General features: G+C 44.3%; 2 protein-coding genes and 1 long non-coding RNA gene across 8 annotated transcripts; 2 read left to right on the top strand and 1 right to left on the bottom strand.

Annotated features, from left to right (window-relative positions):
- The first annotated feature begins 2,797 nt into the window (after nucleotides 1-2,797).
- LOC118242012 (microsomal triglyceride transfer protein-like) lies at nucleotides 2,798-7,716 on the top strand. 4 transcript variants are annotated; one of them, XM_081714208.1, is made up of 6 exons: nucleotides 2,798-3,467; nucleotides 4,793-4,980; nucleotides 5,110-5,253; nucleotides 5,471-5,514; nucleotides 7,210-7,342; nucleotides 7,577-7,716. In XM_081714208.1, exons 1-6 carry the CDS (start codon nucleotides 3,407-3,409, stop codon nucleotides 7,580-7,582), a joined length of 576 nt encoding a protein of 191 aa, XP_081570334.1. In that variant the 5' UTR covers nucleotides 2,798-3,406; the 3' UTR covers nucleotides 7,583-7,716. The 4 variants fall into 4 exon arrangements, with proteins under 4 accessions (XP_081570334.1, XP_035386012.2, XP_081570335.1 ...); XM_035530119.2 differs by lacking the exon at nucleotides 7,577-7,716 and having other exon boundaries at nucleotides 2,799-3,467; nucleotides 7,210-7,399; XM_081714209.1 differs by lacking the exon at nucleotides 7,577-7,716 and having other exon boundaries at nucleotides 2,803-3,467; nucleotides 5,466-5,514; nucleotides 7,210-7,299.
- Nucleotides 7,717-19,648: 11,932 nt separating this feature from the next.
- Nucleotides 19,649-23,918, bottom strand: LOC145657865 (uncharacterized). Its single transcript, XR_014123786.1, has 3 exons — nucleotides 23,805-23,918; nucleotides 20,640-20,744; nucleotides 19,649-20,142 (listed from the first exon to the last, which is right to left on the bottom strand). It is a non-coding gene; the product is annotated as an uncharacterized LOC145657865 (long non-coding RNA).
- Nucleotides 20,026-25,100, top strand: LOC118242037 (stimulated by retinoic acid gene 6 protein-like). 3 transcript variants are annotated; one of them, XM_081714204.1, is made up of 10 exons: nucleotides 20,376-20,437; nucleotides 20,636-20,711; nucleotides 20,949-21,030; nucleotides 21,246-21,369; nucleotides 21,493-21,541; nucleotides 21,663-21,780; nucleotides 22,277-22,396; nucleotides 23,215-23,378; nucleotides 23,610-23,753; nucleotides 23,844-25,100. In XM_081714204.1, the coding sequence occupies exons 2-10, from the start codon at nucleotides 20,693-20,695 to the stop codon at nucleotides 24,041-24,043; spliced, it is 1,020 nt and encodes a 339-aa protein (XP_081570330.1). In that variant the 5' UTR covers nucleotides 20,376-20,437; nucleotides 20,636-20,692; the 3' UTR covers nucleotides 24,044-25,100. The 3 variants fall into 3 exon arrangements, with proteins under 3 accessions (XP_081570331.1, XP_081570330.1, XP_081570329.1); XM_081714205.1 differs by lacking the exon at nucleotides 21,246-21,369 and having other exon boundaries at nucleotides 20,026-20,437; XM_081714203.1 differs by lacking the exons at nucleotides 20,376-20,437; nucleotides 20,636-20,711 and having other exon boundaries at nucleotides 20,981-21,369.
- Nucleotides 25,101-26,074: the final 974 nt, after the last annotated feature.

The raw sequence follows: 26,074 nt of genomic DNA, 5'->3' as shown, positions 1-26,074 counted from the left end.
CAAGTCAGCTTGGTGACTTGACAGCCTACTGGGTGAGCAACCACACACTAATGGTGGGCCCGTGTGCAGAACAGTTAGATCGTGGAACAGGTAAAACAAAAAAAAGTAAATAACCAAAAGAGCAGTTCAACCTCGGCCACTTTGTTGCAAGGCAGACAAAGACCCGCTAGACTGCGGCAGCTATAAAACTACCTGTGCGTATTCCTTCAAAGGAATGGAGGATGACAAAACTAGAGGGAAAAAAAACTAAACACCACGGCGAGTGTGGGAAAAGGGAGAACGGCAGCCCCAATGCCCTGGGGAAAACCAAACTAAAACTTCCCAAACAAAACCAGAATACAGGGAGGAACTGTAATGACTAAGGGGAGCCTTGGAGAGAGACAAATTTGAGGGGGGAAACTGGAGAGCGGAGGGAGGGGACGTATAAAAACATGGATACCCTCACAATGCAGAAGTAAGGTGTAGCACAAGGGCTCACAGTTACCAGCTAGGAGCTTGGTTCAGAACTTTGGCAAAGACCCAGCACTCAGTGATTGGGTCACTGGGCTTATATATGCCTAGCCCAGCTGTTGGTCGTTAAGCCTGAGTAGTGGCGTGCCTGACTCGAGGCCTCCCTCTGGTGGCCAGAGGGGGCTTCGGCCTAGCACCAACCCTTAAAGTATCAGAGCAACACTAATCTTTAGTATGAGGAAGGCGGGCCGTGTCGTCCTCATTTAATTTAATGAAATGTTTTTTTAAAAAGAGACGTGATCATACCATCATACCTCCACTTAGTGGTTGATCATAACAAGACTGAAAAACAGGTTGTGTATTTATTACTTTACCTCCACACCATTTTCTGTTTATTACTATAAAAGATTACATTAATGGCACAGGGAAACAAAAAGCCTAAATATAGACCAGCTAGCCGTAATAACCACATATTACATACACAAATGCTAATTAATTAGCGTAATATTGAACATGGTTCAGTATACCCGTAACAGTTTATTTAGTTGGGTCAGCTACATAGACGGTCTATGCAAGTTATTATAACGTAATAATCCGCATTCCTAACTTTAGAATCGGAATGTTTGATGCCGTCATCGCAAATTTGCTGAAGAGGGTTCGTAATGAAGCAACTCCTGGCCTGGTTTGAACAGGGTAGGGAATGTCAGGAAGGTCAGAACAGCTGCTTCTAAAAAATGACGCCTAGCTCCGTGCGCGGGTATAACGGCATCATTGCAGGTCGTTGTGATTTACTGTTTTCCGCCATGGATTTTCGCTTGACAGGTGTTTTGTCACATCGCTTGGAAAGACAGTCGACACATGGTCATCTTCTGCTTTGTCTTTAAATACAGCTTAGACAAAATTATTTTGGGTCAAATAAACGCGACTTAAGCTTTGCACGAAACTATTAAAATACGTTCCATTTACATATTTCATACTCTCTCTCTCTCTCTCTCTCTCTCTCTCTCACGTGAAATAAAGGTCCTGTCATGTTTTTGAACCGAACTACTCATAAAGAAGATCTTCTCCTGCAGGTCAGGTCAGAACAGTGCGTGCGTGTGCTCCAACCGCCCTTCCCGTGCATGCTGCAGTTATGTGAACTGAGAATGGTGCGGCGCGCGTGGATGAGAACAGCTCGCGCGACCCAGCAGCGCACTCACAACGCCCTCCACCCGGAAGCGCGCGCTTTGCAGCGCATGTATGAAAACACAAACACACACATAGAGGGGTACACATGGGATAAATGAGAGTCCCACCCATCGGACACAACACTGCTGATGCTGAGATGTTTTCAGATACTGCAAACTTATTGTAACAGAGACATACAGCAAGGGCTCATAACAGCTGGACAAAGAGACTCGAGACAGAAACAAGATACATAACAGTGTGCGTGCGTGCGTGTAACAAAGCTATTGGGGGCGACAGAATTGCCACGAGTTCGCTCTTAGCGCCTCTAAATGTTCGCGCAGTAACACATTTTCTCCGTTTCTTACGCCGTGCACACTGATGCGATTCGAAGAGAAAACAGCAACACAGAAACCGGCGAGCCGGATGCGGGAACAGCACGCGCTGGCCAGCCCCCCCGCCGTTTCCCCACTGAACCGGGATGTGGTTCTGCGCAACAACCAGCGCGCGCATCCGGACGAACAGATTAACTCTATGGTAGCAAGATTTCATTGTCAATAAATAAACATGTCAACCTTGTTTCTGTCTCGCCTTCTGATTCCTTCGATTCTTCAAATTGTTGTAATTTGCAAAAAATGTTTGATCTGGTTTAGAATATGTGGAAAACGTCCTGGTGTTCAACTAAGACTCCTTCATGCAACACGTCATTGTACCATAGAGAGTAGGCTAACGAGATAATCATACGATGATAACAGATGATGACAATTCGCTCTACAGTTTATTGAGAATAGATTCACTCAGCGGGCTGTTTTGAAGGTCATACAGTCTTTTCTTCTCGTTTGCCTACTTGGCGTTTTGTAGCGAGCATCGCTGTAACGCAGTCGCGTTAACGGGATCACATCTCTGTCGACTGCTGTTACTGACTAAATCATCATCACTTTCCACTACTGCCGCGCAGTCAACCGGAGAATCCTTCGAATTCATCTCTAAAATTAAACAGCGCACTACATTTTAGACTCTACATGGCACATTTCATTGAAGATTTAGCACCGAATAAGCCATATGACGCACAAGTAGGCTTAGATGAGTTTGATAGACCAGTCGCTTGATCAATCCCTTTCCTATAAGTGCAACGGAACTCGTTTTTCGGAGCTTGTCATAAAGTGACGTTTAGACAGCGCTTTTCTGTTGATAGGTGATCGTACGACGTTTGACACGGAAACTTCGGAATTTAACGAAATGTTCCACGCGCTCGGAGGCGTCATGTGATCTTTGCCTGGCTTCATTTGCGTAATTACCGGTGAGAATGATTTCATTCAGGAGAGTACAATGTGATTAAAGATCAGCATATTTAGTTAACTACCTTATTGCGGTTGTAAACTGTGCAAGCGCCAACCTGGCAAGTCAGATTATTAATCACAGCCGGTAGACAACTGTGAGACTTGGCTCTCGCGCTGATTGGCCGCACTGAGATCGCGCGCCCCACTCACGTATTTTCATCAAGCACTGATTGATGGGCTGTAGTGGCTCGGATGCGCGGAGTGTGTGTCGACCTCCCACTCATGCCCCGCAGATGAGCAGTGATTCTCCACTCTCGGTGCGCTGTGGGTTAATCATTAGCGGATACTACGTACTTAGTACCGGAGCGTGGAGTTTGGAGTCTGCCCTCGCTGGAGATAAGCATAATTGAAGCAACAGCCTACCTGCTCTCTGTGCCGCATACGCCTGTCTGCTCTTTCGCCCTCACGTCAAGCTTCTCTCTGAACTTTACGGGTTACACGGCGAGCCGGCCATGCAGCGACTCGTCGCTTTTCTGCTGTGCGCGACTGCCCTCGTCGGCGTCCCGTCGCAAGGTAAGGGCTTTTCCTTCTCTCATGGTCAGAATGAGACTTCAGAAGCAGACTGATGTGTTTGGGAGTGGTTCTTCACTTTCATTCATACCCTGGAAAGATTAAATCGTAGTATTTTATTTTTAGTTTATTTATTTATTTATATATTTATTTTTTTAGGTCAAACCATTAAAATCAATTTTATCTGATTTCTTCTTGGTGTCAAAGCAGTAAAGATTAGTGCTAAACTGGTCAGGAATACCCGTGAAAAACGAAATGGCATTTTAGGTTTTAGTTGCAAGTTTTTCAATACAACACATTACTAATAACTGATAGTTTACATAAAGCTCCAGATGGCAACTCTAGTTTCATTCATTCTATGCCCAAAATAAGTTAATGATTAAAAAGCTGAATTGAAACTGAATTGTATACCTTTGGGTAACATCTAAACTTGTGCTAGACCAAGCTTGTACTTCTGATAGCAGTCATGGTAAAAGTGGTGCATTTATATGGCCTAGAATGGCAGATGTGTGATGTCCAAAATCTGATTTAAGGATGTGAGGTTGTGATGAAATCTGAGAGTGACACGTCAGTATTGACAAGGCTGGACTCTACCGAGAGAGAGAGAGAGAGAGAGAGAGAGAGAGAGAGAGAGGCGACACATATTGACACTTGTTACAGAGCACTTTGAAAAAGCAGTAACAGAGATTTAAACCAACTTTAACAGAATGTATCTTTAAATAAATTATTGCTAGCATAGGTTAAGATTGTCCCTATGTGTAAGCAGATCAAGTTCTGCCTTGGAGCTGGTATGTTGTGAGGGTAACTTGTTGCTGTTATCTAGCTCCCACCTACTGCCGGTGTAGATAGGGCTGAATTCCCACCCCAGCTGTTACAACATGAACACTTAAAGCAGATATCGCACTAAATAGCACACTGAGTGAGCCTCAAACACAACACTCAAGCATGCCCCTTTGTGCTGTGAGAGTGATCTGAGTGCACAGGCAAGACACCCTCTGTAAAATATTAGTTATTCCTCATTTATCATACGTTCAATGTTCTGAGATCATCTCAGATGCGATAAACTGTTTAGTGAGTGCAGGTGTTTCTCAGACACTGCAGTCTCTGGTGACTAAAGACTCTGTGGGGGTTAGGAGTTCTCTACCCAGAATGCCTCTGTCCTCTGCCACTACCCCATACCAGGCCACAGGTCTTAGGCCATCTGGCCATGGATTCTCCTTTGACTCAAACCATCTTGAGTAAACATCTCCTGCTGACCTGGAGCCAGCCACAGCTTGTATCAGCATGGTGTGTGTATATGCGTGTGTGTGTGCGGTGTGTTTGATCAGGTGCGAGTGCAGGCCCCCGGCTGAACAATGGCTGGCTTTACCGATTCCACTACAATGTGGAGCTTGGCCTGAACCGACCCAGGGCATCTGCCAGGGGGACTGCTGGCTTCCAGATCTCCAGCGATGTAGACATCAGCCTGACCTGGAGGAACCCAGAGAACCAGGACGAGCAGCTGCTCCGTGTCCAGGTGAGGGGACACCTGTGGTTGGGTCTTCTACAGGAGTTTCTCTCCATAAGTGTTGTACAAGTGAGAACCAGTAAGCACAGAGGTTCTCTTTAAGGACAGCACAATACATTTCACTGTCTCATCTTTCAGATCTCAAATGTTCAGCTGCAGAGTGCAGTTCAACGCTCGGGTAAGAACAACATCTTCCATGGTTCTACAACAGAGAGCATTCTGGGTAGAGAAAAGCTGGAGGCACTGCAGAGACCCTTCATGTTGCTCTGGAAGATGGGCAAGGTAAACAAAAAAGTCTGACAAATGTCTGTAAACAATGCAGTAGGCAAATGACAAATAGTGATATAAAAGTATTATAGTATTCCTCTTCACACACAGTAAGCAATGTTAACACGCATGGTAAAACACTGCCTTAAAAAATACAATCCAACATTAGCACTCCCACATGCTTTCTAGTTGTTTTGTGTATGTGTGTGTGTGTGTGTGCTTCTTAGTTCAGAAGGTTCCAACAGGACAGGAAACAGGCCGTGTACTGCAACCATGGTCAGTGGTCAAATGTGAAAGTTCAATGACAGAGCTAACAATTTATAGGAACTTCCTAAAAAGCACGCACACACACTCACACTCTCGTAGACTCACACACACACAGACACATGCACCTACAGACAGACAAGCTGGTTAATTTATCAAGAGAGAAAGTGGTTGGAAGGAACAGCAGAGATAGAAGGAATGACTAAGGGAGAGATGGGGAGAGGAAAGGGAGGGTGTGTGTGTGTGTGTGTGTTTGTTTGTATGTGTGTGTGTGTGTGTGTGTGTGTGTGTGCTGCTGAGATGTTGTTAGTTGTGTAAACGTTACTCTTGCTATCAGGAGTGTGACGTGTAAGGGAGAGAACTTGAAGCCTGGAACTTGATGCCTACTTCTGGGGTAGGAGGGGCTGAAATAATTGAAACACTTACAAACACACACACACACACATACCTATGAAACACACATACACACACTTGCACATTCATTCGCTGGTGCGTAAACATAGTTTCACAATGCTTGTGTATGTGTGTGTGTGGGTGTATTATTGTAACAGGAAGGCAGATATTTAACGTGTACAGCACATTCCTGAAAATAAGGTGTAGAGCGATATGACATTTGTTTAATTGTAAACTGTGTGCCTATGTGCTTATGGTATAAGAACTGATGAGTTATGGAAAATTGAAAATTAATTGGATTCATAAGATTGCAGGTTATTGATCGAACGTAGCTATTAGAAATAATAAGACTATCTGCTACGTTAACTTAGTATATATTTAACTACTGGCATTGATCTCGGGAGTGTATTCTAATAAATTATGGTGAGATATGAGTTCTGAATATTTACTCACACACCTTAGGCCAATTGGAGGATACTGAGAGGCTAACCTGTAGCCTAATGGTATGACGTAGCCACGTCGTTACCAGCAGATCTACAGGCTATAGATCGTATATTCTCATCATCTCTAATTCAATTAATGCTGGAACGTTTGAGCGTAAATTTTCCGAACATAGTTTTCACTACACTGGGAGTGTATTCCTTAAATTCTCAATAGATAATGAAAGTTTTTCTAGGGGACACCAATATGTTGTCTGTGTCAAACATCAGTAGATCAATTCCAAAAAGGGAAAGGATTCCGTGCTAATTAAATCCCCAATCCAAACACTGAGTAATATGATCCCCTGTCAAAGTGGACCATAGGCATGATCGGGAACGTTAGTATGAGTTGTACAAAATATTGGTGGAACTGCAAGAATATTCCTTCATTAGTGTCTTTGATCTTCAAACTGTCATCTAATCAGAATTATATGCTGACATGGCGATGTTTTCTTATATTGAATTATATATTAAATATATTGTGCTATACAGATATTAAACATTTGCCTTCCTGTTACGAAGAAATGACTTCTGGTCACACTGAAAATTGTTTTACACACACAAGACCACACACATGCACAAGCATTGTGAAACTCTGTGATTACACAACAGTGAATGAATGTGCAAGTGTGTGTATATGCAAGTGTTATCATATACAAGTGTAAGTAGTAGGCTATTTATGTGAAAATGTTTCATATGTGTAAGTAGTGTGTGTGTGTGTAAGTGTTTCACTGATTTTGCCCTAAACGGCCCCTCATACTGGGGAAGGCTCTCTTTTTCTCTCCCTTTCTTTCTCTCTCTCCATCTCACTCTATCTCTCTCTCTGACACACCAGCACACAGGTGTCCTTCTCTTCCACACTCTTTTACACACAGCTGAAGGCTAACAAGGACCTGCTGGTTCACCTGGGAAGCATCTATAGCAGAGGTCACATGCTGCATGAGGACCAGCAGTACTTCACTCAGGCAGTAGTGTGTGTGTGTTTCTCAGTGTGTGTGTGTGTGTGTGCAGTAAGACTGAGGTAGATCTTTATATTTACTAGGTAACTGCGTTTGCCAGAAATGTTTGTGTGTGTGTGTACGCTTTAAGGCTGAGTGTCACCTGCTCAATGATGTAGACTCCATAGTCCAACTGTTGTCTCTGCAGAATGGGATGAAGGTAGTACAGCCAGTATTTGAGGTGCTGCTCTCTGTGTCTGTAAGGGATAATGACGGCCACTTTCTGGACAGACTACACTGGGGCGGTTTGTAGTGTCCCCCCTCCACCAGCAGGGGCTCCTGTCTGATCTGCTCCAGATCCACCGGATCAGAGAACTCCACACACAATGGACCCACTGTTGGGGGAAGAGACTAGAAGGAGCATGACCTTGGCGGTAAGTGCATTTGTGTTTGTTTATGTTTATATATCTCATAAAATGTGTATACTGCGCAGTAAACAGACTACGCAAAACAGTCGGCTTGTGTTTGTGTCTTCTTACCCATGACAAAGTATGTTTGTTTGAACAAAAGAGAAGGTGTGTGTGTGTGTGCACAACAAACTAAGATAGACACTATGGGTGTGTCTGTGTTTGTGACACGGCGTGAAGGCGTTTGTGTGTGACACGAAGTGTTGAGTGTTTCTAAGAGTTCTATGTATGAGACAGGATGAGTGTGAGTACAGATCTGCACTGTCCTCTCTGGTGATGCTTTATCTTTGATTGCTGCCTGAAGTTTGTGACACACACAGATGTCATCAGTCTTGTTTCACCAGCTAGTTCAGGTCAGAAAACACCACGGACCAGTTATTCATAGATTACAATGTATGTGTGAGAATCTGAGTGTGCTTCTGTGTCTGTGTGTGTGTGTGTGTGTGTGTGTGTGTGTGTGTGTGTGTGTGTGCGTGTGTGTGTGCATGAGGGAAGCTATCTAGTTCTACTAGTTACTTTACTAGAATGGTCAGGTCCAAGTTGCTTGAGTCTCAGTAGTTACTTTAGTAGTATGTTTGACTCTCAGTAGTTACTTTATTAGTATGTTTGAGTCTAAGTAGTTACTTTAGTATTATGTTTGACTCTCAGTACTTTGGTAACACTTTATAATAACAATAGTTTATAGAGCATTTATAAGCCTGTATAGTAGTATGTTAGAATCTTAGTAGTTACTCTATGTAACGATGATCAGTAAGGAGGCTGACACATATGCGGAGAATGTATTCAGGGCAAATCCAGAATCAGAGTCGTTATAACGATCCAGGGTCACCTTACCAACACGGAGAGTACGGGGATACACGATTAACAGACAAAAACACACGAAGGCAAACGGGAAGCACGCTAAAATAAAAGACGCTTGGAAAAACTTAGCCTTAGGGCTAAGAAATACGAAAGCTAGGATAAACAAAGGCACGGAGTACAAAGGAACAGAACCATACGAAATAAACATTAAATAAACAGCCAAAACGAAGGGAACAAGGCAGGACTTAAATACAATCAGTTAAACGAGGGACAGGCGTTGAAAATCAAGAGGGGAGGACAAAACGAAACTATAGAACGGAACTAAAAAACACAAGACAGCGAAAACACAGAACACGGAGGATGGGAGGAACTGATCGTGACACTTTAGTAGTATGTTTGACTCTCACTAGCTACTTTAGTAGTATGTTCAGGTCATTGTCCTGCTACAAATAAAACATCACTGACCAGTTATTTATGTATTACAATGTATGTGTGTGAGTAAAAGGAGAAGTATTTGTGCGTGCGTGCGTGTATTCAAAGAGTACGGAGAAAGGCAAACTATAGCTCTACATTTCCTGTTCGTCTATCTTTCTCTCATTTTCTGTCTCTTGCTGTTTTTATCTTTCAGCAGTCATGGGTTTCCGCAATCTAACGGATACAGTACCCATTATTCTTTGCTGCAACAGTTGGCCGCGTCTCCGCGTGGGTTGTTCATCTCTCAGCCACCTTAGGCTCACGTGCCTAACCTCCAGCTTCCTCCGAGAGGAGACACGCATGCATGCGCACCGCTGAGTCCACGAGCGCGAACTTCCGTGTTTTTACACACACTCGTCCAACATTCACATGCATCTCTCAGTGTTTAGGACCCATAACGTGATCTCTCCCACGCGCAAGGCGAAACATTTTTCGACATGCATTCTAGACCTGGTCCTGTGTTAGCTCGGGTGTGCTTGAGAGGGAAACGATAAGACTGGCGCCGGTGAGGTCGGCTGCCGTCACGACTGCTCCGTCCACACCTGGCACTTTTTTCGATCAATCTACATAGCACTCACCTCAAGCCGTCTGTAACCCCGGACCCAAGATGGCCGACGGAGATCCTGAGGGAAAACGGAAGACGCGGCGCGAGGAAAAGGCCGCGAGGGAAGCGAGCCGGTGTCAGGAACAGGCTGAGGGTTCGGGCACACCGAGCTCCCTTACCTAGCATCCTGCTAGCCAACGTCCAGTCTCTGGATAACAAGCTAGACGACCTCCGGGCCAGGATAAAGTTCCAGAGGGGCATTCGGGACTGCAATCTCCTCTGCTTCACCGAGTCGTGGCTGAACCCAGCGGTACCAAACCACGCTATCCAGCAGGCCGAGTTCTTCTCGGTTCACCGCATGGACAGGACGGCAGATTCGGGGAAGTCGAGAGGCGGCGGAGTGTGTGTGATGGTAAACAACAGCTGGTGCAACAATGCCAATGTTGTTACTCTCACCTGCTCCTGCTCACCCAACCTGGAGCTGCTCGCCCTCAAGCTTCGTCCTTTCTACCTTCCCCGGGAGTTCACTTCGGTCATCATCAACACCGTGTACATCCCACCTCAGGCTAACATGGACACTGCACTGTGTGAACTTCATGAGGCTCTCACACAGTTTCAGGCACAGCACCGGGACGCTGCACTTAGTGTGGTTGGGGATTTCAACAGCGCTAACCTCAAGCGTGCGGTGCCCAACCTTTACCAGCACGTAACCTTCCCCACCAGGGGAAATAGGACACTAGACCACTGCTACACCCCATACAAGGACAGCTACAAGGCACTAGCTCATCCACCGTTTGGTAAGTCGGACCACGCCGCCATCTTCCTCCTACCAAAATATAAACAACGGCTGAAACGGGATGCTCCGGTTCAGAGGGAGGTAGCGCGCTGGACAGACCAATCGGTGGCTGCTCTGCAGGACGCTCTGGATGACGCGGACTGGGACATGTTCCGGCGCAGCACTGATGATGTCAGCGAGTTTACGGAGGCAGTAGTAGGATTTATTGGGAAACTGGTGGACGACACGATCCCAAGAATCACCATCAAGAAATTTTCCAACCAGAAGCCCTGGGTGGACAGAACCATCCGCGAGGCTCTGAACTCTCGAACTGCTGCCTACAATGCGGGGATCATCAGCGGGAACATGGACGAGTACAAGTTTGCAGCACACGGAGTGCGCAGGGCGGTGAGGGAGGCGAAGCGGCGCTACGGGAAGAAACTAGAGACACAGTTCCAGCAGAGTGGCTCTAGATCCCTGTGGCAGGGACTACGGATGATCACAGACTACAGGAGCCCACCCTCCGGATTGATGAGTGCGGATGAGTCTCTGGCGAACGAGCTGAATACATTCTTTGCTCGCTTCGAGGCTACATCTAGCAGCGCTAATGCTAGCAGCACAAATGCTAACGGCGCTAGTGCTAATGGCACTATCGGCGCAGCCAATGGCACATGCGCGGGGCCCACCATAGAACAGCGCCCTCTCATCATCACGGAGAGTGACGTGAGGAGAGTGTTTAAAAGGGTGAATACCAGGAAGGCGATGGGACCAGACGGTATCTGCGGGAGGGTCCTCAAAGCCTGCGCAGATCAGCTAGCCCCGGTATTCACCGACATCTTCAATCTCTCCCTGACTCTCGGTATTGTCCCGTCCAGCTTCAAGCGGTCCACCATCGTCCCCGTCCCGAAGAAACCTCGACCCTCCGACCTCAATGTCGCCCTCACATCAGTCGTGATGAAGTGCTTTGAAAAGCTAGTCAGAGACTTCATCACATCTTCACTGCCAGCCTCCACGGACCCACTTTAGTTTGCATACCGCCACAACCGCTCCACTGACGATGCGATTGCACATCTGCTCCACACTACACTGACTCACCTGGACGAAGGGAGGGGAAATTATGTTAAAATGCTATTTGTCGACTACAGTTCAGCATTTAACACCATCATTCCCTCCCTACTCACTACTAAGTTGGGAGATCTAGGACTGCATACATCCCTGTGCGACTGGATCTCCAACTTCCTAACAGACAGACCACAATCAGTACGGGTGGGAAACTGCGCCTCATCCACCCTCACCCTCAGCACTGTAGCTCCTCAGGGTTGTGTCCTAAGCCCCCTGCTCTACTCACTGTACACCTACGACTGCACAGCCACTTCCAGCTCCACCATCATTGTCAAGTTTGCTGACGACACTGTTGTCGTGGGTCTGATCTCGGACAACGACGAGAGGGCCTACCTGGAGGAGATTAAACACCTGGAAAACTGGTGCCAGGAAAATAATCTCCTCCTAAACGTCAGTAAGACAAAGGAGCTGATCGTGGATTGCAGCAAGAAGCAGGAGCGGCACTACCAACCTGTGAGGATCAGTGGAACCACGGTGGAGAGAGTAGATAGTTTCAGGTACCTTGGTGTTCACATCTCGCAGGACCTGTCCTGGTCCCGCCATACCAGCTCCCTGGCAAAGAAGGCTCGTCAGCGTCTTTACCACCTCAGACGCCTAAGGGACTTCAGACTGCCCTCCAAGGTACTGCGGAACTTCTACACCTGCACTATCGAGAGCATCCTCACGGGGAACATCACAGTCTGGTTTGGGAATAGCACCAAGCAGGACAGACAAGCATTCCAAAGGGTAGTGCGTTCAGCAGAGCGAATCACTCACTCGGAACTTCCTGACCTGCAGACCACCTACTACAAGCGGTGCCAAACCAAGGCCAGGAAAATTGTGAAGGACCCCACCCAGCCCAACAATAGACTCTTCTCTCTGTTGAGGTCAGGGAGGCGCTTCCGCTCCCTGAAGGCCAAGACAGAGAGGCTGAAGAGGAGCTTCTTCCCACAGGCCATTCGGGCCCTGAATCAGGGAAACTGATAAACTGTGGGGACCACCACCACCACGTAACATGACTGTATATCTGTACATCTCTACATATCTGTATATCTGTATATCTGTACATCTGTATATATAGATTTAGATTTATACTCAATTAACCTGTTACACAACAACTGTAGATATGGTATTATACAAAATGGATCTGTACATTCTGTAGATTGTGTACATATATACCCAACCATATACATTGTACATTGTGTATATAATCATAATATACATATATTGTACATACATTGTTAATATATTTTTGTACATACATAGAATATATGTTTATCTGTATATATATCTTTTTCTCTATGCACCCCTGGTTCTCTTCCTCAGTTTGGACAGAGCACTCGCCACCATTTCACTGCGTGTTATACTGTGTATGACTATGTATGTGACGAATAAACCGAACTTGAACTTGAATTTGAACTTGACTGGGCTGGAGTCCTGCCCTCGAGGAGCAGAGGTGGCGAGCCCTGTTTGACGACATCTTACGCGGTTACAGGCGCTTCTCTGTTTTTCTTGGTGTTCCAGTTGATTCCACTCCGCATGGTTTTGCTGAGGAACTTATTAAAAGTACCCCCCCCCCCCCCATTGAATGAACTTATTTTGTTAATACATATTTTAGAATTGCAACAAAGATTATAGGCTATATGTCTTTTTATTCTTTTTATTTTAAAGTAAATAATATTGGCATTGTAAGCCCCACAGTTTCATATGTCCAAGGTACGGTTACATTATTTAAAAATAAAATTATACGGTTTAGATAAGACGGCCATATAAATGACAGCGCAAACGTACCGCTTCGGAATCGATCACCTGGCTTAAAGTTTTAGCACAAGTTGTCACGTACGTACCTAAGAGCGGGCACGTCTCGGGACATTTCTCCAGCGGCGTTTTAAATGCTTCAACACCGTTCGCTTCTTCCGTCACCTCGGCGACATCCTCTGCTCTCGGCTCCGCGATGAGCGCTGCCGTAGTCGCCGCGGGCGACACGAGCTCGATATTCGTCGTGTTCGGCGACGACGTCGAATACGCTTGTACTTGCATATGACCGTCGGCTCCGGAGTTTCTCAAGTAATAGAAAACCATTACGGAGATATGGAGCGCGCACAGAGCCACCACGAGAGTGCAAACTCTACGTTGGAGACAAAAACAATGACACTCCCTCATTACTTTCGTATTACAGAAAACCTATTTGTCATAAAAATGTCCCGGGAGGAAAAAACAAAGTTAGTCTGGCTTTTTTCCTTAATGCAAAAATACTCCTTCAGTGAAAGGAAAGCATGTTGGCTTGGCTTTGATGTCTTATTTAATCCAGTTGGCACTTGTTCATCGGACCCTTCGGTTTTCTGAAGTTGCTGCATTACGCAGGCTTTAGTGAACAGGAGAGGTTTCTTTTCTGACAGGATGTGGGCGTTATTGACGCTGTCATGAAACCGTAGAATGAGAAAGGAGATGCCTAACTTGGTCCTTAGGGAGTAGCGTTTAAAGTAACTGGCAGATGTGGTATCGGTGTGGTACTCTTTAAGATTTTAGCATCAGTTAACCAAAAGAAACAATTAAATGTTGAACTGTTTACATGTGTTAATAAAGCTAATTGAGTCGTACAACAAATGTAAATTCATTCATAACCCCGATGTGCAAATCCTTTTATTGAATAGTGAGTAGAGTATCATTTCAATAAAACCCACTTTTCTGTTTTCGACAATAAACTCGAGATTAACAGCAGGCAATTACATCGATCCGTCAAACCATAATTGCGTGTCATAATCATAACTTGGTGAACAGCGCCCTCTTGTGTCAGTTCTCGTGAACTACTCTTATGTCATCCGTTTTCTAATTGAACCTCAGATGTCAGTAAGAAGTCTTCATAAATATTTCAATTAGGTTGCCTACAATCTTAATAAAATATTTAGGAACTGAAGTCCCAGAGACCCCAATAAAGGTAAAAAGGATATAGACGTAAAACCGATAACGGAGCCTCGAGAACAGTCCGGTGTAGGCCTACTACTTGAGTCTTTTAGGGGGGTACGCTTAGAGGTATCGTTCTGCCTGTTCACAGGATACAAATATGTATGTGGTGTGTTTGTGTGTGATTTATAAGCATCAGGAGCCCACCTCGTTAGTGGTAAACGTCCATCATCCTAAAAAGACACTTAAACAAGTTTAAAAGATACATAAACGAGTCGCAAACACGCACATTCATATTTTCTGTTTTTTCACCGGTGCAAGAATCTTTGAAAAGAACAAAATGGCTTAAGAAATTGAGTCTTCAGTACTGGGCTACGAGCCTGGGTGCGCTGTGCCGGTTCTGTATGGGCTGACCCGTTACCGAGTGTCTGGCCCGAGACGTACTTGAATGAGGCGTTCAACTACCGAGCACTTCCACTGAACAAAAGAAAAGAAGAGATTCAGAGTTGCATAAGACCCAAGACCTTCCCAGAATATACGTTTATCTTTTTTTTTTCCCATCGGCTATCCAATTATACATCGGACATTCCTTTGTTGTAACAAAACTAGTCCATTTCCCACATCTGCCCATTCGTTCACAGCTTCCATGACCACACTCTTTTTAAAGAATAGAGTTGACTAAGATCATATAGTACCCAAGTCTTCGATGCAATCCTCTGTCCTGGAATTTAAGAGATTTTGTCCCAAGGAACATGACCAACGAAGATGATACCGTAAGCTATTGCCCACTTGTCAATAGAAGATAAGTTTGTTTAAATTTAAAAGATCTATTTAATTAGAGGTGGGGGCTAGAGTCGCTATTGTTCTATTCTCGTAATCGTTTATCTGTTTATCTGGCGTTGTCTGTCTCTCCAGAATTTACTGCTATGACTGAAGCGACTACACAACGTTAGATCTTAGCTCTAACGCACAAAACGTCGGAAAAATGTCTTGTCGGTCTTTTGTGGTGTTGCCCTTGTGGCACGTTGGCCATTTCCATGTGTCGCATGAAAATATTTTCACGTGAACAGGACAGAGACAGGACCACATATTTTCAGTTTATCTCAGTTCCCGAAGTGCCTCGCGCATGCCTCGAGGTGAGGGGTCTCATCACCGCCACAAAATTGATAAGTTATGCTTCAGTTTCCCCATCGCGGCCCCAGGACGTAGTCTGTCGATGAAAACCAACCTAAACAACAGACTTTATTGGATATAAAATCGGACATTATAGGATCTAAAATCAATAGTACGCACTGGGTTTTTTTTTTTGGGGGGGGGGGGGGGGGAATTCACTCGCGTGAAATCTGATTCCCTTGGGCGTTGCCTCCTGCACTAACTCAAGTTGCAACCTTCCCTGCTGTTCCTGGCACGGCTCAGAGCCCTAGAATCCTAACACCATGCCAGTGTCCCTGATAAAAACATAATAAATAAACCTTAGTTCTGAGAGAACCCTTGTGTAACGATCCATGGGGTTTTTTCAGCCCGTCGCCATGGAAGCCCTGAATGATGCTAAATCTGGGGAATTTAATCTGACAGCAGTGCACTGTTGGGTCAGTTGAGTCAGTCAGGAATCCTTCATTCTTAATCCCTATTGTTTATCTGTATCAGCGTGGGAAACGATGGGGTTGAAATCATAATTCTTTCCACAGGGTTCTGAAGTTCCAAGTGTGTATATCAGTTCTATTTCTTTGAGTTTCCTAAATTCATTGCTCCCATAGCAAATACTAGCAATGCAAACAGATATGTCATTAATGCAGTGTCCATATATAGCACATAAATTCTGAAATAAAAATTAGATTTTACACTGGAACTCATCTTGAAGCCTCCATCAAGTCCATATGTAGCTACCCTAAACTTCTGTGAAGTCCATATGTAGAGAACCCTGAACTTCTGTGAAGTCCATACGTAGAGAACCCTGAACTTCGGTGAAGTCCATATCTAGAGAACCCTGAACATCTTTTCCTGCTCACTGCCATAGTAGATACAAGGTCAGTGAGGATAGTTAGAACCTAACAGCGTGCTAGGTTAGCGTGTGATTCGTGGAACATGACTAGTGTCTGTGTGATTGGTGGAGCATGACCAAAGCATCCATGCAATTGGTGGAGCGTGACCAGAGTGTCCGTGTAATTGGTGGAACGTGATCTAACAGCCTTTTCTCTCACCAGGAACATTATGGGCTTTCCCTGGCAGGTAACGGGATGTGAGTAACAGCTTGTGCTTTCCTTTATGTTCCAAAGTCATAATGAGTGCAAGTGTTTAAAGTGTTTCAGATGATTCACATGTCTTAACTTCTAAATCCAATTACAGTTTATATAGCCTAAATGAGTATATCTATAAACTTTATTGTGAATCTTCAAGCTGTGTTATTATATGCCATTTTTAAAAAATCCCAGCAATGACCCCATGAATTGGCATCACTCACATGTTCTTGACTCCCAGTGGCTTACACGTGTTCAACAAAACCTGGGACTTGAAGTTCCACCCCCTGCATAGCTCTTTGGGCCGACCCAATAGGAGAATCTCTCAGGCAGCTCTGCTGTGCTGGTGAGAGCGCTTTGGTCCATGGCTCCCATAACTCAAGTGCCGTTCTTATGCCGTTCACCAAGTGTACAGCAGCCACTGCCGGCCTCCTCCTTGGTCGACACTGAGGTGCCCCACCCAAGGCCCCCGAGGCTCAGCTCCCCCATGGGGGATTCCGGGTTGGGGCAGCCTGACATTGCTCCCTGTCCCTGGGGCTCTTTGATCAGCTCCTCCATGGCTTCCACTCATCACCACTATTGCCACTGGAGACAGAGCACTGTGCTGTCTGCCCATGTGTCTGACAGTGAGCTCCAGCTGTAAAACGGAGTCGCACGCCCACTGAAGTGAACATATTAGGACAGACTCCCTCTCTGTTTTACTTCATATGATGCAACCACAGTTCACATGTTTCACTTCCTTCTTTCCGAAAAACCTAGAAGCACCCCCCCTTTATCAGACCCACCCCTAACCAGACCCTAGATAATGCAAGCAGAATGGGTACTTGTGCAGAATTTTCCAGTTTGCTTGATTCAGTTCTGCATTCTGACTGTTGCAACTGTTGCACTTGTTGGCTGTTAATATACCACTAGCTCAAAAACGATATTACTACTATTACTATTACTACTACTACCTCTATTACTATTACTACTATTACTACTACTACTACTACTACTAGTAGTACTACTATTACTACTACTACTACTAGTACTACTACTACTAGCACTATTACTATTACTACTACTAGTACTACTATTACTCTTATTACTATTACTACTACTACTACTATTACTATTACTACTACTACTACTAGTAGTACTACTATTACTATTACTACTACTACTAGTAGTACTACTATTGCTATTACTACTACTACTACTAGTACCACTATTACTATTACTACTACTACTACTACTAGTACTAGTACTACTATTACTATTACTACTACTAGTACTACTATTACTCTTATTACTATTACTACTACTATTACTACTACTAGTACTACTATTACTATTACCACTACTAGTACTACTATTACTATTACCACTACTAGTACTAGTACTACTAGTACTACTATTACTAATACTACTATTACTACTACTGCTACTACTAACAACAATAATAATTATTATCACCAGTCCAAGAACTATATTACTATTACTACTACTATTATTACTATTACTGCTACTACAATTACTAATATTACTATTATTACTACCATTACTACTATTACTAATATTACTACTATTACCACTATTATTACTATTACTATTACCACTATTATTACTACTACTACTACTACTGGTCTCCTATAGTGTCAGCCAATAGGGGCACTAACAGGCCATCACAGGCTCTGGTAATTTCTCTGTGCAGACTCCTAAACGACTCAGTGGGTGTGTAAAAGCTGTGTATATAAACGCATACCTTCTCCAGAAGACCAGCACTGCCCAGAGCATCCTTTACTGCAGAGTGTCCGACACCCGCACTGCTCTCAACTTGGTCCACCAGTGTAAGCAGCCCAGATAGTTGTAGAATGTTTTTGCATCGGTGAGAACCAGGTTCTTTGTACCGAACCACTTTGTTGGAGTACACTGATTTAAAACATCTTCCCTTATAGGAGATCATGGACTTGTCTATTTCAATAAAATTGCCAAAGTACTCTGTTACAAACTACACAGCACAAAAGAAAATTCAATTAACGAGCTAACTTATACTTAAAAGGTAGATAATGTCACAGCCAACCAAAAACGAATCTCATGTTAACATTGACAAGATCCTGTGTCCGAAATAAACAAATCTCATGTGCACATGAAAAGAAAATCTCGTGTTCAGGATTAACGAAGCAGACAGCTGTCAAAGGTTGTTGTGTTAATGAAAGGCACAAACAGCACGGAAAGATCTCACAAACGTCCGTGCATTTCCAGCCACAATTGGCGTGGGAAGGAATCAAAGGACCCCAAACGCACCCGGAAGTGAACTGAAGCTACATGAAGGCTCCTGCAGCGTGACAATAACGGGAACCGGTCACTTGACTGGAATAAATAAATCATAAGAAAAAGGAGCAACTTACTCCCTTCTAGTCATCTCCACAATTTTTACATGCAACATTTATCTAATTGATACCTTTATTTCTCCAACTGGACGGAATAGTTATCTTTAGTCACTAGTGCCACTGAGCTGTCCACTAGCCATACGCCCTCTAGTGGACTTCCAGCGCAATTACTCACCCAACACATTCAGCTAAACTACAGGGCTTGGGGGAGCTAGATTTGTTTATGTTTACAGTCACGTGTGTCACGTGTGATCAGGGCAGGGACTGACTAACACTAATGTGGGCAGTGGTAGCTCAGTGGTTAAGGTAGTTGGAAGGTTGCTGGTTCAAACCCCACCCCTCTCAAGATGCCACTATTGGGCCCTTGAGCAAGGACCTTAACCCTCAAGTTGTTTTCAGTCATAATTGTAAGTCACTGTGGATAAATGTGTTGTAAATTTGTGCTCAGTTATACAGGTGGCCAAATTTCCTGTGTTTGGGTTTCCTCATTGGTTGCTTTGGCTTAACAGTGGTTAACTACAGAAGACCTAGAAGATACAGGTGTGTCACACACTGACCCAGCTCTACTAAGCTGGCAGGTCAGATTAGGGCCTCTGGCCCTAAACTAAGTCATCTCATAGTGCTTTGGCTCTTTTACATTTTAGAGAAGAAAAAAAAAACAAAAAAGGTTTCCTTCCTTGGAATTGGAGCTGCAGAACAACACAGACCTTTTGTTGTAACACAGACCTTTTGTTACTCAATCTGTAGTGTAGTTTAATCTGTGTCCTACTTTAACTAAATATTTGTATGCCTAAACCTCTGTAAGCAGAAAGAAAGACTTGTTTAGCGTTTAATGTTTCTAATAAAAGCAGTTCTTAAAACAGCCAAAGAAACACACCACACATATATACCCCATCAACATACACTCCACCCTGCAGATATGCACTTATGCGTGTGTGTATGTGTGTGTGTGGTGTATTCATGTGTGCGTGTGTGGTGTGTTCATGTGTGTGTGTGTGTGTGTGTGTGGTGTGTGTGCATGTGTGTGTGTGTGTTTGTGCGTGTGTGTGCGTGCGCGGTGTGTACATGTGTGTGTTCTCTCTGTGCTGCAGGTGGAAGATGGCTTGTTTGTTCAGCCTCAGCAGCTCCAACATGTCCGCAGACTTCTGAGACCTCCTGAACAGTTTACAGCATGCATAATCACACACACACACAGAAACACACACACACACACACACACACACACACACACACACACAGCCGTCATCTCCCTCATCGGACTCTACTTGGTGTGTGTGAGTGAGTGTGTGTATTTGTGTGTGCAGGGCACTCTCTGCTACAGGTCATGCAATGTGAGATTTATGTGTGACTTTATCTTTATTTTCCCAATAGTTCATTTTAACCGAGCAGATTCTGACTTCAGAAGGGATCTTCTTTACCTCTATAATGCCTGGCTCTTATTACACTGCAAGTGAGATCACCTTCGTTTTAATTCTTTTTTATTTATTATTTTTTTGTCCAAAACTTTGCCTTTTTTTGCTTTCTAACTGACCAATATTGGTTTGCTTGTTTGTTTTGTTGTTTGTTTGTTGTTTGGTTCATTTGTGGTTCTTTTTGTTTGTTTGTGGTTTTTGTTTGGTTGTTCTGCTTGTTTGTTGTTTGTTTATAGATACCTGGTACGTCACCACGGCTCTAGCTGCGTTGTCGTCCGTGGCTCATATCGGCCATGTGCTGGTCTGTTACAGGTACGTAGGAACACACAACAGAAGGCAGGAACCCTGCCATGGAAATGGAGCATTAACCAGTTAGAAAGGCTCATTTATGTCTCAAGGAAATTGGAAGGTCCTGCATATTCACCTGAATCCGTTTATCCTTGAACCCCCAGAGCAAACTAAGATGTCTTCATTTATTTTCTTTGTTCATTCGTTCATTTCTAATGAACATCAATGAGCACCAACCTGTTCATTCCACTAACTGAACAGGAAGCACATCAAGAGGCTGTGGGCGGGAAACAGGAGCTTCCTGCCGGAAAAGTACCGCACGCCAAACTCTGCTGATAGCGTGGTGAGTGCATGTGCGTGTGTGTAGACCAGTGACCCAGCTATACTACACACTTAATGTTTCTCCTAGGTTTGCCTCAGCAACTTTATGAAGAGCTTGGTCTTTGGCCAATTCCAAGCTCCGCCCCCTTTAATAATGCTAACCCCAGGCAAGTTTTTGGGTATTGAAGAGGTAGCCTATAAAACACATCCCTTCTGTCCTGTCTGGGTGTTTTTTAGGGGAGGTGGGGTTTGGAATTGGTCAGTTAGCTGTTCCCCTGAGACCCAGCCCTGCTCTTGGAGATCTACCCCCCATGGCTTCGCCCTGCCCCACTTTGCAGGGAGGTGGATGTTCCAGATCGTGGTCAGGCACCCAATGTTGTAGACTCATCTCTGAATAAAACATCATTCTGAAAACATCTCCATGTTCTCTTACATGCTAATCATAATTAAGAATGATCAATAGTAATCAATAACCTGCCTGCAGGCTGCGCTTGCAAAGTACCCGGGTTCCCAGATCGCCTTCATGCTGTGGGGTGAGTACAAAGTCTGCCTGTTCTTCACTGTCTTGCTTGAACATGCCTAACTGATGGATTGAATTATTGGATTGGATAGTTTTGGTTAATCCAACACTGCTCTGTTAACATTCTGTTGCAGGTTATGAGATTGTGCACATCTGCCTCTGTCTGTTCGGCTTCGTGTTTGTGCATCTGGTTGTTGAGCTGATCCTAAAAGATGGATTTTTTTACTGGCTGCACAGTCTGGTTCTGCTTGTGTGAGTGAGAGTACTTTAAGGGCAGATTTCACACCAAACATCATTTGTCTGTCTAATCGTGTATTTTCTGAACTGAAGACGGAGTTATCCAGTAACAGAACACCACCAGTGTGAGCTGATCAGGGGTGGCTGGTATAAGTGCACTAGCGGGTCCAAGCCCTCCCCATCCTTCAGCCAATATAGAAAAACAAGGCAGGTCCCAAAGGAGCCAGGGACCCCTCTAAAGCCTGACCCCCAGTTCAGATGGTCTAGAACCATCACGGTAGCTGATGCTGTTGCATCAGTGTGATAAAGGGATGACAGATGTTATAACAGTACAGTGATTGGCTGACTGATTTTATAACAGTACAGTGGTTGGCTGACTGATGTTATATCAGTACAGTTATTGGCTGACTGATGTTATAACAGTGCAGTGATACTAATTATTATCAACTACATATTTATCAGTTTATTTGTGACTGATGGCGGCTCCTGTGTTCCTGTGTTATGGCACCAGGTCGAATTTCTTCATTGTGATGGGGCTGTTGATGATGCAGGTCCTGCTGGTTCGATTTTTTTTCCTGCAGGACAAACTGTCACCTGAGGACCAGCAGAAGCCCCTCGCTCTCAACAACAGGTGTGAAAAACACGTTATTATGTTTTAATATATAAATAATTGCAGGTCATTTCTGTGGGCATGGATGCTTCAATGCTAGCCAGTGCTTGCATGTTGGTGTTCGTCCGTATCTCTCTGTGTGTAAGGCCAACAAAACTGATCTGGGTGATTCATTTAACTAGGAGCTATAAAGGTAGCTAGCATGATTTCAAAGTGTGACTTGTAAACACGTCACCAACAATCCAGGAATCTTATCGTGCCAAACTTTGCTAACCTGCCTGGATAATTGAGTTTCCCCTAAACAGTGCCAGCCTCCGGTTCAGTCAAACTCCCCTGAAGCGGAAAGTAACTCATTCTGAAGACCATCACTAACTACATGGGTGGGCTTTTTTTCCCAAAGAACCCGTAAATGTCTTCCTTTCCAAACTAGCTAGGAAGGACTTTCATCTAACCTAGCCTTCCTGCTTACTGGCTAACAGTGGATCAGGCGATTCTGGGCAAGTTCATGTGAACTAAATTCTGAGGAGTTTTTTCCCTCCCAATCAACCAATGAGGAGTTTGGAGGTGGTGCATGACCGGAGAGGATTCTGTGTACAACACTTACTAAAACAAAATAACAAACAAGTTTACCTACTAATGATAAAGTTATTGTTCCCTATAGAGCATCAGGATGCCTCTTGGTTGTATTAACATGACTGGTCAAACTAATTGCTTTAATATGATTTTATCCTCCCCAGGAAAGCTTTGTGATTGGTCAAACCAATTTCCGGTGTGTCAGTCCTCTGAAGGAAAGCTTTGTGACCGGTCAAACCAATTTCCTGTTTGTCTGTCTGCCCCAGGAAAGCTTTCCACAACTTTAATTACTTCTTCTTCTTCTACAACGTGATCTTGGGTGTGGGGAGTTGCGTCTTACGACTGTTCGCCAACAGCTTCGTGGGTTTGCTGTTGGTGTCGCGCATCGACAGGACCATCATGCCACGCGGCTACGAGCTCATGGACAAGGGTATGAAAGGGTTCCTCAAAACTGATCTGAAATCAGTTCTGCTCTTTGCTTTATAATGTCTGTGAGCTGCTGTGGTGTCACCTCACTGATGGTGTCAGTCAGAGTGAGCATTGTGTTGCTCATTTAAGGAACAGATCTGACATTTTAAAAAGTAGACTGGGAAGGGTAAAGATCTGAAAAATTCATATGATTCATTTATTCATTGCTGGTGTTTTGATCCTGCTTGTTTAGGCTACCGTACGTGGATAGGGATGATAATGGCAGATTATTACCACAGCAACCCTATTATGGTCCGTTTCTGCCACCTGCTACTCAAACTATCTGTGGAGAAACAGAGAGATTCAAAGACTTATTCACGCCTAAACAGCACCTCAGGTAATCAGTCTCAGACATACACGCACGTACACATCACGTGTAGACACGCACCTTTCTTCTCACTCCGCCTCCCCTTCTGCTGTTCCCCAGGCAGTCCAACAGAGGGCAGAGCACGCGCTCGCTGGCTTCTTGTCTACACTCTGCTGAGGAACCCCAAACTTGTCCTACTGAGGAGCAGACAAAAACGCAACCATGATAACCGGGGAGAGCTTGCCTTCGCCTGGGCTCTGACCTCACAGATGCAGCATGACAAGGACGCATCCATTGCACTAGGAGACTTGCCTGCGTGAGCTCTGTATTTCCATGGTTTTCTTAGAGTAACCAAATTTCCAAACACACACACAACCATGCACAGATTAAAATGTGCACTGGTAAATTCTTTGGACACTTACCCTGCTTTCTAACTGACAATGCACCACACTGAACCTTGTGTGGTTACAAATTCCCTGGATCAGACACCTGAGCTGCAAGAAATCAGGCAAAAATGTATCATTGTGTTCTGTAGGATCTGAATAATTGTACCACTCTTCCAGTCCAGTAGCAGTGGAAAGGACAAACCTTTTAAATTCAGGGGCTGACTGGCAACCCAGCACTTATTGCCATACGAGAAGAGGAAACAGGGTGGAAAAGTGCATACGACATGCTTCGGCGATTTGACGTGAGCCAGTGCTGCCCAGCAAACTGGCCGCTATGCGGTGAAGAATACTGCGCGTTAATATACCCCTAAAATACGACACGACAGAAGAACCGGGAATTAGCTGCGTTCGGTTTAAACGCTGAGTAACAGCTAAGATAGTAAATTAGCAACAGCTCCTAAACGTTCAAATGGAATTATCACCTCTGCCATGACTGGAAATAAAGAACCTGACCCAAAAGACCTATATCTGCGATGCACCGCTGCACAGGTTTTGTCCAACGAGCGCTGTGGCTGCGACGGTGAAATTCCCGCGCACTAGGATACAATTCGGCCTGCTTCGTGCAGTACCTCGCACAGTTCCCAAGATCCGCCACAGGGTGTCGCCATAAAACTACGAATGATTCAGAAACAGCCCTCAGAAAAACATCAAAAGCAAATAAAATTGCTGCCAAAACTAACATATATGTAAAGTGTGAGAGTTTTAGGTCTTTGTGAGAGACAAAATACTTTTCAAAACTGAAACTAAAACTACTGCCTTGCAGCATTTTGAAAGCCATGGCGTTTCAACGCACGCTTGCTGCCATATGTACTGCCCTTTCAAACACTAGCATGTTTAAGTTCATGTAAATCAAATCATACAACGCTAGAATTATGCTTTGCTTGATGGTGCGTGCGCATATGTGTTCCCATCCACGTTGTCCCTGTTCAGGTGTTACGGTTACCATGGCGATAGCACTGCGTGGTTTTGGTTTAGTTTTGGCGCTGTCCAGTCATGTGTTGCACTTTATTGAATTTCTCTGGTTTCTCTGGTTTCTCCCTGAGCTACCTGTGCATATACGTGTATTCCTATCTTGTTGGGTCGTACATGATATTTTTCTATGTGTCTCTCTTGCTTTTCCTTGCCTGCGGTCTCGCTACGTTTCGTATCCTTACATATTTTCTGATTCTGTGTCTCTGTCTCCCGTTTTATTGTCCTTAATAAACATCACCGTGTTAATACTACTTCGCTTCTACTTCGACCGAGATGACAGATTTAGGCATATTATTACAATTTTGTTGTTGTTGTTGTTACTATTGCTGCACGTTTTTACATAGTTTTGTATTTGTCAGGATTATACATTATAGCTCAAACTATAATCTTACGGATTTAGAGTAGATTCCGCTATTATTGCGACACATTCATTTTTAAGGACCTTATTAAATCTAAATGCCTACTTATATGCGTCATCGTTGTGTAAGGATAGACGTGAAATAACGCGTTAATACATACATACAATATCCTATACAATATATTTTATGACCTGTTTAGCTGGTGAATAAATGGAACCCACACTGTGGGTCTGTAGCGCAATCTACATTTTCGTTGACGTTTGCTAGCCAACGATAGAAATAAAGTTTTCAACAGCATAATATTAAATACAAACACATTAGGCGAAATTATAAGAGCATATTAGTTAATTGTCATTATGATACAGTAAAAATAACGCATTTACACCTGGAAAGAATTACATGTAATGCTATGTACTTACCTCACTGCTCGCCTCAGGACTGGCGACGCGCTCTCAGGTGAACAGTTGTTTTCTCGCTTTACCTCAGAAAGCTTTTCCACATCCTCGTAATGTCGTAATGTGGTAATGTGAAGGTAGGTTTTTACTGGTTTCAATCGCGATGCGATTTGAGAGGT

This window comes from Electrophorus electricus, chromosome 5 (assembly GCF_041902795.1).
Source record: "Electrophorus electricus isolate QZ-2024a chromosome 5, ASM4190279v1, whole genome shotgun sequence".
NCBI lineage: Eukaryota > Metazoa > Chordata > Actinopteri > Gymnotiformes > Gymnotidae > Electrophorus > Electrophorus electricus.
Note: the sequence above shows the minus strand (reverse complement) of the source record. Positions and strands in the feature narration are given on the sequence as shown.